Source organism: Budorcas taxicolor, chromosome 14 (assembly GCF_023091745.1).
Source record: "Budorcas taxicolor isolate Tak-1 chromosome 14, Takin1.1, whole genome shotgun sequence".
NCBI lineage: Eukaryota > Metazoa > Chordata > Mammalia > Artiodactyla > Bovidae > Budorcas > Budorcas taxicolor.
The window spans coordinates 2,400,052-2,416,142 of NC_068923.1; the positions used below are offsets into that span (position 1 = coordinate 2,400,052).

The window sequence follows — 16,091 nt, forward strand, 5'->3', positions numbered from 1 at the left end:
AATTTGGGTCGTATTTTTCCCAGGCTCTCAAAGCCAGCAAGAAGGCAAGGATTAAAAGGGAAGGAAATCGTTTTATCCCACGCCAGACTCTTCTTCCAGTGTGCTTTGTCAGAGGGCTTCAGGTTCCTTGTAAGTGTCAGCAGATGAATCCCCTGACTGAGGCAGCAATGCTCTGCTTCTTCGGAGCTATGATGCCTTTTCCTCCTCTCATCCACTTCTCACTGCCTGCGTCTCTTGTTTTTCTCCTTAGGCCTCCTGACTCGATTCCTTAGGGGCACAAATCTTCACTGGACCTTGCCCCAGGAGATCTTGTTACACATTTCATGTAAATTCAACTGCTTTCTTATTACAAGTAAGATTTAGTTCTCTGTTGTTCTTCTGCATGGAGAGATTCAATACTTATAATCTAACACAGTGGTCCCCAACCTTTTTTTTTTTTTTTAATAAAAAAACTTAAATTTACTGTATGTCATCAGTTCCCCCCCCCCCATTAATGCCACCTTTCTTGTCTTGAATCCAGTCCAGGTACCACATTACATTATCATGTCTTCCAAATCCCCAACCTTTTTGCACCAGGGACTGTGTCATGAAAGACAATTAGCCCAGGGTGGAGAGGGAAGTTTCAAGATGACTCTCCTAAAGAGCACACTACATAGACCCTCACCTGCACCATGCACAGAAGGGTCCACGCTCCTAGGAGAGTCTAACGCCACCCTCGATCTGACAGGAGGTGGGCCATGCGGAGTGGCTGTAAGTGCAGAGGAAACTTCCTTCCCTAGCCTGCAGCTCTTCTGCTGTGCCAGCAGGCTCCTCGCAGACCACCAACCAGCAGTGGTCCCTGGCCCAGGGGTTGGGGAGCCCTCATCTAAGAAATCAGAGATGCCCAAGTATTTCCAGCATCATGCTGACTATGTGTTGACTTTCAGATACCATTTGCCCAGGGAACCTTTCTGGTTAAACATCTGGACACAAAGCAAAACTGTATCAATACATCTGGAAGGAATACTCCTTTGATGCATTTAATACATTATACTTCATTGTGTTATTATACTTTATTGTTTATTTCTCTCAACAACATGTAAGCTCCATAAAGGCATGCAGCACACGTCTTTGTTTTTGACATCAGTGTATCCACCGAAAGTGTTAAATCTACACTTACTAATAAACACACAAACCAACTCAGCATAATGATAAGGATAACAGCATAAACGGCAAGAGTAGTACACATATATTAAGTAGACGCCTTGTGCCAGAACAATGGTCTGGAGGCTTGTATTCCCTCAGAATTCACATGTTTAAATTTTAACCCCCCAAATAGGACGTGGGGCCTTTGGGTGATGCATATCAGGAGGGTGAAGCCCTCATGAGTGGGATTAGCGCTCATCACATACCCCACAGAGCTCCCTGCCGCCTCCCCCACGTGTGGACACAATGAGAAGGAGTGACTCCACCTGAGCTAGAAAGAGCACCTTCCCCAGGACAAGACCGTGCTGGCGCCTGGACCCTGGGCCTCCCAGCCCCTGGAACTGTGAGAAAATGAATTTCTTTTGTTTACAAGCTACTTAGTCTGTGGAATTTTGTTATAGGAGCCCAAACAGACAAGCAGAGCCATGCAAGTGTTCAATAGTTATATGATACATGTAACTGATAAACTGAGCAAGTGAATACACGGGATACAGTCAAAATGCTGCTTTCTTATATTTATTCCATGAAGATCATCTTCCCTGACCGTGAAGGTCGCTGTACGGCTTCCTCTCCGGGGAAGATGGCTCTTCCCTGATTACTCGTCCCTTTCTCATCCCTCTAGAGCCTGGAAGATATAAAGCGGGTTCTTTCACCTCTTCTTTGTTTTACATATATATCCTATATATATACGATGATCTCACCTTCATTGCAATATTAGTTCTATGGCACATATGCCACAGGCTCATCAAGACAGGAAGAATGCTAACTTAGCATCCTGCTGCAGCTACATGAGCTCATCCAAACCACTCAGTCACCTGACAAAGTGGAAACTCTCATCTCCACTGTGGCAATAAGAAAACTGAGACTTAGGGATGCTAAAAAAGTCGTGCAGGGTCACAGCGTGCTGTAGACGATCACGGCTGAGCCCTTGGTCGGCAGTGGTAATCCTTAGCAATAAAGGCATTAATCAATATTACAGATTAAGGTTAAAGGAGGAAAATGCCTATGCTTCATTCATAGACATTGAGAATGAGATTATTTATAAATGAAGAGAAAACAGGGCTGCATGTATCCGACGATGTCTCCTATGCTTCCATATGAAGAACCTGAACCCCAACTTCAGAGGTGGCTAAATTCCAGGTCGTCACCCAAGTGCCCAGAAGATAATTCCTGAGAAAGGGAGATAGTAGCCAGAGACATTAAGTGCCTCTCATCACACTAGCCGCCTTCCTCTACTCACCCACACCACCAGTCATGTTTCTTTCATAATCTGTTGTTACTGTAAATAATCCTGAGCTTCATTTCTAGTGTCGTGCCCATTGTGATTTATTAAACACATTCAAGTGGAGCTGGTGTACACCCTTTCTTTACAGAGTAGGAAAATAGACATACGTAAATATATCTATATCCATCCTCATAAGGGGTTTTCTGCACACCAATTAAGCATATCCACTTACTTAACACTTCCCTTATGACTTAAGGGGAAAAAAAATACATGTTTACAAAACACAACATTGAGGCACGAAAGAGAGCAAAAGTCTACACATCATCTGACTTTTAAAACACCAATATGCACTTTATAAACATCAATGCCTAACTGAAAAAGCCAAATTCACCCCTCCCTCATACTCCAAAGATACCTATTACCAGTTGGCTGGTAGTACTAATAGCAACAGAATGAGCTTTTAAAATTGTTCCCAAATACAGCATAAGATCATTGGGGCATGCTGCATGCATGCTAAGTCGCTTCAGTCGTGTCCCACTCTGTGCAACGCTATGGACAGCAGCCCACCAGGCTCCTCTGTCCATGGAATTGTCTAGGCAGAAATACTGGAGTGGATTGCCATTTCCTTCTCCTCACTGGAGCATCAGTTCAGTTCAGTCGCTCAGTCATGTCCAACTCTTTGAGACCCCATGAATTGCAGCACACCAGGCCTCCCCGTCCATCACCAGCTCCCAGAGTTCACCCAAACTCATGTCCATCGAGTCCGTGATGCCATCCAGCAAGCAGATTCTTCAGCATCTGAGCTACCAGGGAAGCCCCAGCACTACAACAAAGATGATAACCACCACCAACTGAATTCATGGCTGTGGTCAGTTTAAATCTAAGTGAATAGCAGCAAAAGGAGGAGACTCTTCAAAATAAACACAGGAGTTTAAGTTGAAATTGACGTATCTTCTAGAGCACTATTATCTAAAGGATTTTCTGTGATGATGGCTCTAGAATACTAAATTTCCCAGAATGAGAGGAACCAACGTCATGAATAATTCTTGTAACTCATTGGGTGCCTGCGGTGATGTTTTTAAACTCCACATCCAAAAATAAAAGGAGACAAAACACTAAAACCTTCCATTTGCTGGGAGACTGCCTGGAGCATTCCAAGCCCCACTTTTCTCCCCAACTTTTACTGAGACTTAATTGACATACAGCTTCTCAGTTGGCAAAGAATCCTCGAGCATGCAGGAGTCCAGATTTCTGGAGCGTAGATCCACTGGAGAAGGGAAAGGCTACCCACGCCAATATTCTTGGGCTTCTCTCGTGGCTCAGCTGGTAAAGAAACTGCCGGCAATGCGGGAGACCTGGGTTCGAACCCTGCAGGGGCACACCTTGAGCCCAGCACACGCTCCTCTCAGCCACGCTCCGAATCCCGGCGCTCTGCACACACACCCCCAGTCCCCAGCGGGCACCTCAGATTCCTGCACACGAGCCCCGAGTCCCACACTCCGTTCATCCCTTGGTCGCCCCTCGGATCCCAAGGTTGGGAAGATCCCCTGGAGAAGGGTAAGGCTACCCACTCCAGTATTCTGGCCTAGAGAATTCCATGGACTATGGGGTCGCAAAGAGTGGGACATGACTGAGCGAGTTTCACTTTCACTTTCCATGGAAGTTTAAGGTGTAAGCCTAACCACCTGCGGATTTCCAGGAGGCTCAGTGGCAAAGAATCCACCTGCCAGTGGAGGAGACCCAAGAGATGAGAGTTCCATCCCTGGGTCTGGAAGATCCCCTGGAGTAGGAAAAGGCAATCCACTCCAGTATTCTTGCCTGGAAAATTCCATTGACAGGGGAGACTGGCAGGCTATACAGTCCATGGCACGGCAAAAAGTCACACTGCTGAGCGACGTGTGAACTTAAACTAACCATCAGACATACATAGGAGGCCAGAAGACTACCCCAGGAAGCTTAGTTAACATCTCTGTGTTCCTCCGGTTACCAAAATAATACTTTTCTTGTGATGAGAACTTTTAGGATTTGCCTTCGTAGCTTGTTTCTAATATACCATAAAGCAGTGGTAACTGCAGTCACAGTCACCATGCTAGACATTACCAGATACGCTTGTAAACCTTGCAGGCGCGCACCCTGGGCGCACAGCACACGCGCTTCTGAGCCACACGGGCGAATCCCCGAGCCTCGCACACAGGCCCCCAGCTCAGCGTATATCTCGGATCCCAGCACACGAGCCCCCAGGCCGGAGCGCGCACCTCGGATCCCAGCACACGAGCCCCCAGGCCGGAGCGCGCACCTCGGATCCCAGCACACACACCCCCAGCGCCGAGCGTATATCTCGGATCCCAACACAGGAGCCCTCAGGCCGGAGCGCGCACCTCGGATCCCAGCACACACGCCCCCAGGCCGGAGCGCGCACCTCGGATCCCAGCACACACGCCCCCAGCGCCGAGCGTATCTCTCGGCTTCCAGCACACGCCCCCAGGCCGGAGCGCGCACCTCAGGCCCGCGCAGGAGCGCCCGGCTCCCACCCACCCTGCCAGCCCCGCCAGCGCCCCGCGCCCGCGCGCCGCCGCCGCGCGCTCACCCTTCTCGCTGACGCTCTCGCTCTCCAGCTCCACGTCCTCGCAGCTGGTGTACTCCGGCGTTGACACACCCTCTTCTTCCGAGCTGCTCACGGACATCTGGCGCCGCTTGCCGCCCCTCTTGGCGCGGTGCGGCTTGGGCGGCGACGGCCGCACAGACTCGGACTGGTCGGAGCTGAGCGAGTCGTTGCGCAGCATGGTCTCCACCTTCTCGCGCTTGGCCTTGCGCACCGGGACGGCCGAGCCGGGGTCCAGGCGGCTCTGCTTCCGGAGCGGCTCCGGGACCTCCGCGGGGCCCGGGCCTGGCCGGGGCGCCGGCGGGCTGGGGTCGGCGAGCGGCTGGGCGCCCGGCGCCCGGGCCTCCGCGGTCCTCTCGGCCGAGTAGGCGCGCGGCGAGGCGGGCGGCGAGCCCCGGGCGGCGTGGGGCGCGCGCGGGCCGGGCCTGCCCTCGGGCCCCGCGGCCGCCTCGGTGCGCGGCAGGGACACGTCGCTGTGGCGCCGCTCGTGCCGCGCGCGGGACACCCGCGCGGGCGTGCGCATCTGCTGCTCCTCGGGCGGCGGCTGGACAGGGTACCGCGCCAGGTTCGGGTCGCTGCGGTACCGGGTCTGGTACTCCTCCTCCTTCCGCTGCTTCTCCGCTTCAGCCGCCGGGCCTTCCTCGCGTGTCTCCGGCACGACGGAGTAGTCCTGGGACCGGTCTTTCTCCAGCCTTCGGCTTTCCCGCCTTTCCTTCCGCTCCCGTTCTTCCGCGGGCGCCTCTGCGGGAGGCGCCGAGGTCCTGGGCGCGCGTTTGCGCTCGCCCTTTGGGGCGCCTTTGCCATTCTGCTCGGCCAGCCCTGGGGTCTTCTTCCTGGGATGCACAAAGAAACGTGGAGAAGGAGAATCGCGTGTAAACTCAAGGCGAGGACCAGACCTCAGAAGCAGCATCCTTGGAAATAGTTATCCTTCGATGTCTAATTAAGAAGCGAGATGTTAAAAAGGCACTTTAAACCCGTATACCTGAGTCGCTTCCTAAATAAGGCTCCTTTGAGTTACAAGATATTCAGGGTCTTCACAACTGGCATTCAGATTTTTAAATTCTCTATCAGTTAAACAGATCATTTTAAAAATCAATAAATTAATGTACTAAAGGAACAAGTTTTATGCTAACCTCTTTAACATGTTCTAGATAAAATAATATAGGTAATAATAAGTTAGGATAAACACTAATAGATATATATCAGTTCAAAAATTAATACCCGACATATATTGGGGCGATATATATTAATCTCTTATAACTGAAACATTCAAGGAAACCTGAATACAAGTATGTCCATTTCAGAAATTAATTCTACTAGCACTTCAGTTGTAGAGCAAAAGTACTTTTTAAGAGATGATGTGCAGTCCAACACTTTTTAGGGAATTGGTTAGGAAAAAAAAAAAATGGTTGAAGCTGAGCCTTCATTTTACCTTCCCCAGCAAAAATGATAGAAATGTTGACGTTTTGAAATTATTATTCATTTTTCCTCCCTCCCAGGCCTTCTCCCTCATTCCAAAATGCAGAGCACAAGGAACCATGTTCAATATCTTATAATAAATCATAACAAAAAGGACTATGAAAAGAAAAAGCAGTTTGTGTTCTACTTTGCTTTCCATCTTGTAGGAGGCACTGGGAAAGATAAAGGAAAAGTGTTTCACGGTCTGAATATTTAAATTACACTGTTTAAGATGGCCCCGTGCAGCCCTTTTCTGAACACTGTAGTCCATCTGCTTTGGGAAGCTTTCAGCAAGGACACCAGAAGTTACAGAAAGGGGATGCCTCAGCAAAGCATTCAGACCCTATATGCTCTACTGTGCAGTTAAAATGGGGACAGAGAGGCTCTGTCTGGAATCCTTAGACCCATAGAAAGGGCTTTCCAGAGAGAACACTGGAAGTCCAAAAGCAGGCTTCATGAGCAAAAACTGAGAATAATACACAAGATGGGGAAAAGTAGAGCAGTTTCTGTTGTCCATTATCAAAGTAGTAATTGCTAAAATATGTTGTGGGATCAGTTTGAGCAGGGGCTGGTGATAACGGAAAGAAAGGGTAGAGGGTTTCCAATGACACAAAAGCAAAACAGAAGCTTGGTCAACTCTGCTTGAGGCATTTAGATTACTTGGTCCTTTGAAGTGGGAGAGATTTTCAGGGAGGGTGGAGTTTCACAGGTAGCATTGCTGTTTTCCCGCATAAGGGGTCTGCAATGAATGCAGTCATCATAATTAGAGTTTTCATAAAAATGTGATGAATGTACTGCAGTAGCTCATTAAAGCAGAGTTGCCCTTGTTGGAAGTTTCTATAGAGTCGATATTTTTGTGGTTGTTGAAATGCTGATCAATGATGCTTACCTTGCAGAGTTCATGTGCAGATTAAAGGAGACAGCATCTGTGAAGATGCTTTATGAAAGGATAGCCTTATATGCAAATAGGACTCTTCTCCAGTCTCTCTGATTCTTGTGTTTGAAATAGGCCTTTTCTCACCTCTAATGTTGCCATCCCCACTAGCTCTTGAGGAGTGTACAAATTAGGATCAAAAAGATTAAGATCTTGTTTCCAAAAGAAGTATGTACCCTGGTGTTTACTGCAGCACTGCTTACAATAGCCAGGACACAGAAGCAAGCTAAATGTCCATCAACTGTTGAATGGGTGAAGAAGATGTGGCATGTATAAAATACAGTGGAATACGGTAATAAAATAACAGAAATAAAGAGGAAGAAAATGCCATTTGCCACAACATGGATGTGACTAAAGATTGCCGTACTATGTGAAGTAAGTCGGGAAGAGTACAAAGTTGGTATGTTATCACATGCATGTGGAATCTAGAAAAATGGTACAGATGAAGCTATTTGCAGGGCAGGAACAGAGACACAGACTTAGAGACCAGAACTTGTGGACACAGTGGTGGAAGGAGAAATGAAGTGAAGTGAAGCTCAGTCGTGTCCGACTCTTTGCAACCCCATGGACTCTCCAGGCCAGAATACTGGAGTGGGTAGCCTTTCCCTTCTTCAGGGGATCTTCCTAACCCAGGGATCGAACCCACGTCTCCCGCATCACAGGCGGATTCTTTCCCAGCTGAGCCACAAGGGAAGCCCAAGAATACTGGAGTGAGTAGCCTATCCCTTCTCTAGCGGATCAGGATTCCTGTCCCAGGAATCAGACCGGGGTCTCCTGCATTGCAGGTGGATTCTTCACCAACTGAGGTATCAGGGAAGTAGAGAGTGGGACAAATTGAGACAGTAACATTGACATGCATACACTCACATGTAAAACACATAGCTAGTGGTGGAAGGAGAGGGTGGGATGACTTGAGAGACCAGCACGGACACACACACACTCCCATGTGTAAAACACATAGCTCGTGGGAAGCGGCTGTGGAGCATAGGGGCTCAGCTCAGTGCTCTGTGATGACCTAGGGAGTGGGATGGACGGTGGGAGGGGGGTCACAGCAGGAGGGGGTATATCTGTATATATAACTGATTCACTTTGTTGTATCAGAAACTAACACAGAACTGAAAAGCAACTGTACTCCAATAATACAAATTTTTAAACAATGAAATATAAAACAAGACAGCCAGCCACTCCTTCAGGCTTGGCTCATTCTCTCAAGGGCCCTGACTACCAACCAGGTCCCCCTCTTCCTCCTTCTCCAGCCCCAACATCCTCACTGTTGTCTTCCGTATTATAGTCAGCAAGTCATTTATATCACCAGAAAAGCTATTTGCCCTTATCAGTCTTTTTCAGATTTCATCAAAAAGCCTCTCCTTGGCGCCTGCTCTCGACTTCTTTGTAGCTTTTCACAGGTCATCATAAGCAGGACTCAGATTTTCTCTTTGGAAACTCTAGACCTCCAAACTCTTCCTCTCCTTTAAAAGAAATCTTTTTCTGACCAATCATGAGCTGCCCTTTCAGTATCTTTTCTCTCCTTAACTCACAGCACTTCGTCACCATGCTGTAAGTCTGGCCATCACCAGGGTGGCTCTGGTGTCTGGCCATCATGGTCTCTCCTATTTTGCCTGCCCATCCCACAACTTCTGGGTGTCCTGTCTGCCTGTGTTCAGAAGGTGCTCCCCTTTCCTGCGGCCTCCAAAGGACGTGTGTTTGTATTGCCTAGCTCTGATCATGTCAGCCCTCTGCGCCAGTCCACTGCCCAGGGCTCTGTCTTCCCTAGGGGACAGTGTGGTCTCTTTCCCAGGATCTGAATGGAAAGGCACCATGCACCAGTCATCTTGATGCCCTCCGGCTCCTGCAGTGTTCGGTAATGGTAAACACTTGGTGCCTACAGTCTGCATTCACTAGAGGCCTCCCATGGGCCTGCTGCTGAGCACAGGTGCTCACTTAGTCCTCCAAGGTGCCCATGAGAATCCCTGGCGACAGAGCCAGGCCTGGAATCTGGATCAGTTCAGCTTTGAAGTCTTTGAGCTTATTGTGAGAGTTTCGTTTGACAAGGAGATCAGAAACCTTCCTTAGATCCTACCCTTGGATCCTGTCCTCCCACCCAGTGGAATAAATAAGGGTCACACAGATGAAGGCAGCCACACCTAGTGCTAACCGTCAGGTGTCCCAGACTCCCAGCCTCGGGAAGAAAAGGGCTATATTCCCCCTTGTTAACGCTGTCCCCACCTACTGCACAGCATCCTGTCTGGTCATCAATACACGTTTTTGAATGAATGATACAGTAGACATATTGAAATTAATAAGCTCATCACATGAGCCCAAGCTTACAAGTCTCCATTGCATTCCATTGTTTTCAGGATAAAGTCTGTGAAATTGAACCTGTCTAAAAGGCCCAGTGTGACCTGGGCATTCAGACCTCACCGTCATCCCCTGCTTCCCCCTCTCCAACTCACCCTTCAGCCAAGAGCATCCTCTGGGTGGTCTCACTGTTCCTTCCAGCCAGACACCCGTGCACCCATCCCTTGCTTCACCTGGCTCATCTCTAGTCACCTTCAAAGCTCAGCGTAGAAGAAAGCATCCTCCAGGAAGCCTTTGCTGATGCACCCCCAGCCCTAAGTGTGTCTGTTCCCAATATTCTTCTCTCAGAGCACATATTCATCTGCAGGACCCACTCTAATAGCCAAAAACAGCCAATGGCTGTTCTCACCAAAGGGTTGGAAGTTAATAGTACACTTTAAACAATGAAATATAAAACAAGACAGCCAGCCACTCCTTCAGGCTTGGCTCATTCTCTCAAGGGCCCTGACTACCAACCAGGTAGCCCTTGTTTACCTCCACGGAACACGTGAAAGACAAGCTTCTCAGCAAAGGCCTCCTAAGGAAAGATACTTTCTAGAGAGAGACAAAGGCAGCGGGCTCCCTATCACCTTTCTGGTTGAGTCTGAGAGGCACCCTTTCTGCATATCCTAAGCGGTTTGATTCCTGAAGATGGGTTTGCTCTCCATTTAAGATTTTGCCCTTTGCCTGTGGGTTGCTGACCTCTTACCTGTCCCTGGGAGGCTCGCTTCTAGATCTGGAGGATGCCTGCTTCTGCTCAGGGCCCCCGGCTTGCGGGGCGGGCTCAGCGCCCTTGGTCCTGTCCATCTGTGAGCCAGGAGCAGCCTGGTCCTGGGCGGAGGCCGCGGTGCTGCTCAGGGGGGTCTGCGACCTCGAGCGCTCTTGGAGCCTGGCTTTCTTCTCTCTAGGCGCCTCGGAACCCGCCCCTGTAGCCGTGTCGCTGAGCGTTCCGTCCTGACTGGGCTGCTGAGGGCCGCTGCCGAAGAACCACGCCCCTGACTTGGTTAAGATTTCCTGTTGCTTTCGACATAAATTGCATACCCACATAACCTATTTGAAGAAGAGAGAACGGTGTAAATTTTCTGTGCTGTGGAAATAAATTTACTTTCATCACACTAAAATATCTCTTAAGGCACAACAGAATGGTTGTCATCTTTATGTTGATCCTTGAGCAGGTCTTATGAAAATGACCCCTGAACAAGTGTATGAATGCCTGCTCCATGACCCATTGGAAACCATAGACTTACAGTAACCAGAACAGAGTCTTTCTTGGCATTCATAATCTATGATTCCGAGTTTCCTATTACTGTGTATTCATCACATTTTGAATGACTGACTCTGAAGTTTCATTTAAAATATATTCATAAAAATGGTCTAAGCAAGGTAGTTGATTGATTGGAAAAATGTTGTAGGGAACCATGGAATTAATATTTATGTACATACGCCTCAGTGTGTCAAAGGATTTAGAAGCTATCTGTCGTCTCAAGAACCATTCATTATTAAAATCAATATTATAAGATATTCAGGAGGAATTAACAAACAATGAAAGGTAGTCACTAAAGAACAGGACAGGCTATATATGTTCTCTAGTTTAGTAGTAATCAACTAAGCTCAGCAGTAAGAGCTATTTTGGAATCATCACTGGGAAACACATCCGCTGATAAATTATGAAATGTATCACCACTTAAAATCTATATAGCTGCTCTCTTCTTGGGCACGCTTACAGTGAAGGTAATAATGGGGACAACGGTGTTCATAGAAATAATGAATAATAATACAACAGCCAAGCCCACCTCACTTACTCTTCTCAGCATGCACTTCAGGCTTTTCTTTGTATTTCAGACACAGCACCTCCAGGAAGGCTGATGACCTACCCCTAGGTGCCCATTTCCACTAATAAGACTAAGTCAACAGCCACTCAAATATATCACTTAAGGATGGATAAATCCTAGATACGTCAAGTGAGAAGCAATGCAAGACAGTAGAAGAAGCAGCGTTTAGTTGGCAAAAAGAAGAAAATAGAATACTGAAAACTTTCCAATGGATATGAGGAAAATGATCACTTCTTACTGTTTATAAGACTAAAGCTAAAGTGATAATAAGGAAATGAGAATAAAAGTAATACATTTTAAAAAGAAAAATATTGCAGATGAACTGTTGAGAACTCCTTCTTTCCAACCAAGAAAATTCAAATGAATTAATAATATGGGGAAAACCAAGATGTAGCAAATATATTTGCTACAATATGTTTAAGATTTATGACACTTAACTCGGCCTTCTATATTTCCCTGGGTCATAAAACAAAGAAAAGTTGGTCCACAAAATCATTTAACTATAACATCTGCACAGTGTATTATATCATGGACTTCCCATCTACTGAGATGTTAGACAAGATGAGCAATATGCTGCGTATGCCTATAGCAAAAGAAAGGATGTATGGAGTGGAACTTCAATTTAACATGCTTGCCAAATATGGCTATACTTTGCACAGCATACGTCCATCTTGATGTTGTAAATAAGGTCCCTCAAGTTCTGACTGATTGAACGTGGAGGTATCAGTGATAACGTCATAAGGATGATGGCCTATAACCAGGACTTCCATCAACAGTGACACCATGTCTTCTCTGCCCAGACCCTGAATGAGGACAGGTGACACCCTTCCTCTTTGGCTGCCTCATTGGTTGCTAAGACAGTGAAGAGAAAGTCTGAATTCATAGAGTTCTAGGACATCGATATGAAATTTTGACTATTTCACAGTAACTAAGTAGATATTAATATGGTATTGATTACACTAATAATTTGCAAAGTATTACTTAGCACCAAGTTAGTTTCTTTCCTACAAAAACATTAAGGTGTACTTAGGATAAATATACCTTTCCTTTAAAACTATTCAGAACACAGCAAAATTTACAATTATTACACAAGTTCCAAAATGAAATTAAGCTGAGTAAACAGGCAGAAAAAGAGCAGGAAGGAGGCTATACGATTCATCACACATCTGCATATTTCTTATAAAATTTTTATCGCAGTTTTGATTGTTTCATGACTTTAAGTATCATAAAAATGAACTAATAAAAAGTAATTGTCATATTTGGACAAGTTCCAAATTTTGAATATGTGCAGAACTGCTGTAGGATTAATAAAAGCAAATATAATGTGCTTTTTATTAATTCAGTTCAGTTCAGGCACTTAGTCATGTCCAGCTCTTTGCAACCCCACGGACTACAGCCCACCAGCCTTCCTAATACATCGCCAAATCCAAGGGCTTGCTCAAACACATGTCCATGGAATTGGTGATACCATCCAACCATCTCATTCTCTATTGTCCCCTTCTCTTGCTGCCTTCAATCTTTCTCAGCATCAGGGTCTTTTGCAATGAGTCAGTTCTTCGCATCAGGTGGCCAAAGTATTGGAGCTTCAACTTCAGCATCAGTCCTTCCAATGAATATTCAGGGTTGATTTCCTTTAGGTTGGATGGGTTGAATCTCCTTGCAGTCCAAGGGACTCTCAAGTCTGCTCCAATACCACAGTTCAAAACCATCAGTTCTTTGGTGCTCAGCTTTCTTTATGGTCCAGCTCTCACATCCATACATGACTACTGGAAAAACCATAGCTTTGACTAGACAGACCTTTGTTGGCAAAGTAATGTCTCTGCTTTTTAAATAGGCTATCTAGGTCAGTCATAGCTTTTCTTCCAAGGAGCAAGCATCTTTTAATTTCATGGTTGCAGTCACCATCTGCAGTGATTTTGGAGCCCAAGAAAATAGTCTGTCACTGTTTCCATTGTTTCCCCATCTATTTGCCATGAATTGATAGGACCAGATACCATGATCTTAGTTTTCTGAATGTTGAGTTTTAAGTCAATGTTTCCCCTCTCCTTTTTCAATTTTATCAAGAGGCTCTTTAGTTCTTTGCTTTTGGCCATAAGAGTGGTGTCACCTGCATATCTGAGGTTATTGATATTTCTCCCGGCAATCTTGATTCCAACTTGTGCTTCATCCAGCCTGTCATTTTGCATGATGTACTCTCCACAGAAGTTAAATAAGTAGGGTGACAATATACAGTCATGATGTACTCCTTTTCCAATTTTGAAGCAGTCCATTTGTCCATGTCCAGTTCTAACTGTTGTTTCTTGACCTGCATACAAATTTCTCAGAAGGCAGGAAAGGTGGTCTGATATTTCCATCTCTTGAAGAATTTTCCACAGTTTGTTGTGATCCACACAAAGGCTTTGGGATAGTCAATAAAGAAGTAGATGTTTTTCTGGAACTCTCTTGCTTTATGTATGATCCAACGGATGTTGGCAATTTGATCTCTGTTTCCTCTGCCTTTTCTAAATCCAGCTTGAACATCTGGAAGTTCCATATTCACGTACTGTTGAAGTCAGTTAAATTTTACAATTCACTTAATTTTATTTTTAATTTATTTAAAAAGTTACAGTTAATGGTTAGTAGAAGCATCTACTTCAGCATTTTACAATATTATTTATTCATTTAAATCTGTGATATTACATTTGTCAAACTTTAACAGTTAGGAAAACTCTTGTTTAGTTCCAAATTTTTCTACATCTTATTCATTTGTGTACCACATATTTTTATATTTGTATTTAAAAATTAATTAAAAGTAAAAGACTAGGCATATCTTTCAACACAGTTCATATCAAACATTGCAGACATGTATAAAAATAACCAATTCATTTCTAATAATCAATGTAGTTATTTGTGCATAAAGATTCTGTTTTTTAATTTATTGTTAACTATTATGCTTGCTTGTAACTGTAGAAAAATCCACAAGTGGATTGGGGATCCTTCACTGATTTTTTTCAAAGAAGAGAAGACACATATATATATAGGTGTATATGTATATATAGGTGTGTATATATACATGTCTACTGGTATATTTACCTCCTAACTATATTCATAATATATGTTTAAAAGTAGAATGGTGTACAGTGATCATTTACTGCCATTTATTGATGATTTTATTACTTTTGTTCATTTCAGTTGTACCAACGTTTCTACATACCCATTAGGATATTAACTGCCCTGGCCTTTTGTGTATTTATCAATTGAATTAGTAGCATTTTCTTACCCATTTAATAACTATTTGATAGAGTTTTCAAATTGTGACTTGTCATATCAACTATTTTTTTGTTACAAAGATGACTTTTCATTTTATGTTGTCTAATCTGTTGTGCTCTTCCTTAATTATTCTGTTGCTTCTAATTTAGCACCAAAAAGACTGTGATAAATATTCACTTTTATTTTCATTGGCTTTTTATATGATTTAATATGTTACAAGTTAATTCTTGATCCCTCGGAATTTATCTTGATATGTGATGAGAGACAGGGATCTAAATGATTTTCTTTCCCTCACAGCTAACAATCTTGACATGATGTACTGGGTAATCTTTAATCTCATCACTGAACTTGAAAGAAGCATGTGGTGTCGAAACAGCCCAGGTTCTCACCTCAGATCCACCTCTTGTTTGCTGTTTACTCCAGTCCCTTTCATAGCCTCCGTAACTCATAAGCAAACTTGGGATCCTGGCAGTTCCCAACTAACTGAGACGTTTCGGGAATTAACGACATAATTCATCTAAATCACTTGGCACAGAGCCTGACAGACAGTAAGAGCTTACGAGGCACTGATAACATGGTAATGTCTAATTATTACTAACAACTAATCATTTCCATCATCATCACCTTGTTAATTATATGTGTTAAATTTGGGGGGGGGGGGGCTCTCTATAGCATACAAAGCCATCAAGAAACTTGTATTTTGTTCCTACAGATAAACAGAGAGAGGTTCCCATGCACTTATTAACCCAACCCCATTAGTTAAATTATGACGCACAGCCTTCCATCTTGATGGCTTCCACGTGGGCTGCCTGATGGCGGGTCTCTCGCTGCTCCTGTTTGTGTAACTATCTGTGTGGGTCATGGCGCGTCAAAAGGGGTGGTGAACATTGAATATGATGACCCATCTTCCTGCCCTGCTAATGGGGAAGTTACATCATCTCTCTATATTTCAGTTTACTCATTCATAAAATAGGGAAATAATAATAGTGATGCTTTCATAGACTATGTGTTAGGATTTAGTCAGTGAGAGAATGTATACAACCTTGTTTAGCACATGGAAAGCACTCGATACATATGAATGATTAACAGCAAACAAAAACTCACTAAAGATGACTTCAGTTAAAGGTAAGAAGCCTTTTTTTCCTGTAAAAAATGCCATACTCTGGATATATTTCTGATTTAAACAAGTGTTTCTGTAATGTACTTTTTTTTTTTTTTTCTAGGCTATGGGCCTACAGGGAGAAGGCAATGGCATCACACTCCAGTACT

The 16,091-nt window shown here is 44.8% G+C and overlaps 1 protein-coding gene across 1 annotated transcript in view; it reads right to left on the bottom strand.

Annotated features, from left to right (window-relative positions):
* The window catches only part of RIMS1 (regulating synaptic membrane exocytosis 1), a 594,395-nt gene that overhangs the window by 239,082 nt on the left and 339,222 nt on the right, over positions 1-16,091 (bottom strand). Inside the window, exons 5-6 of the mRNA XM_052651478.1 lie at positions 10,451-10,791; positions 4,998-5,845 (exon numbers count right to left, since the gene is read on the bottom strand). Of these exons, the coding sequence (XP_052507438.1) occupies positions 4,998-5,845; positions 10,451-10,791 (1,189 nt within the window). The remainder of the gene's footprint in view (positions 1-4,997; positions 5,846-10,450; positions 10,792-16,091) is intronic.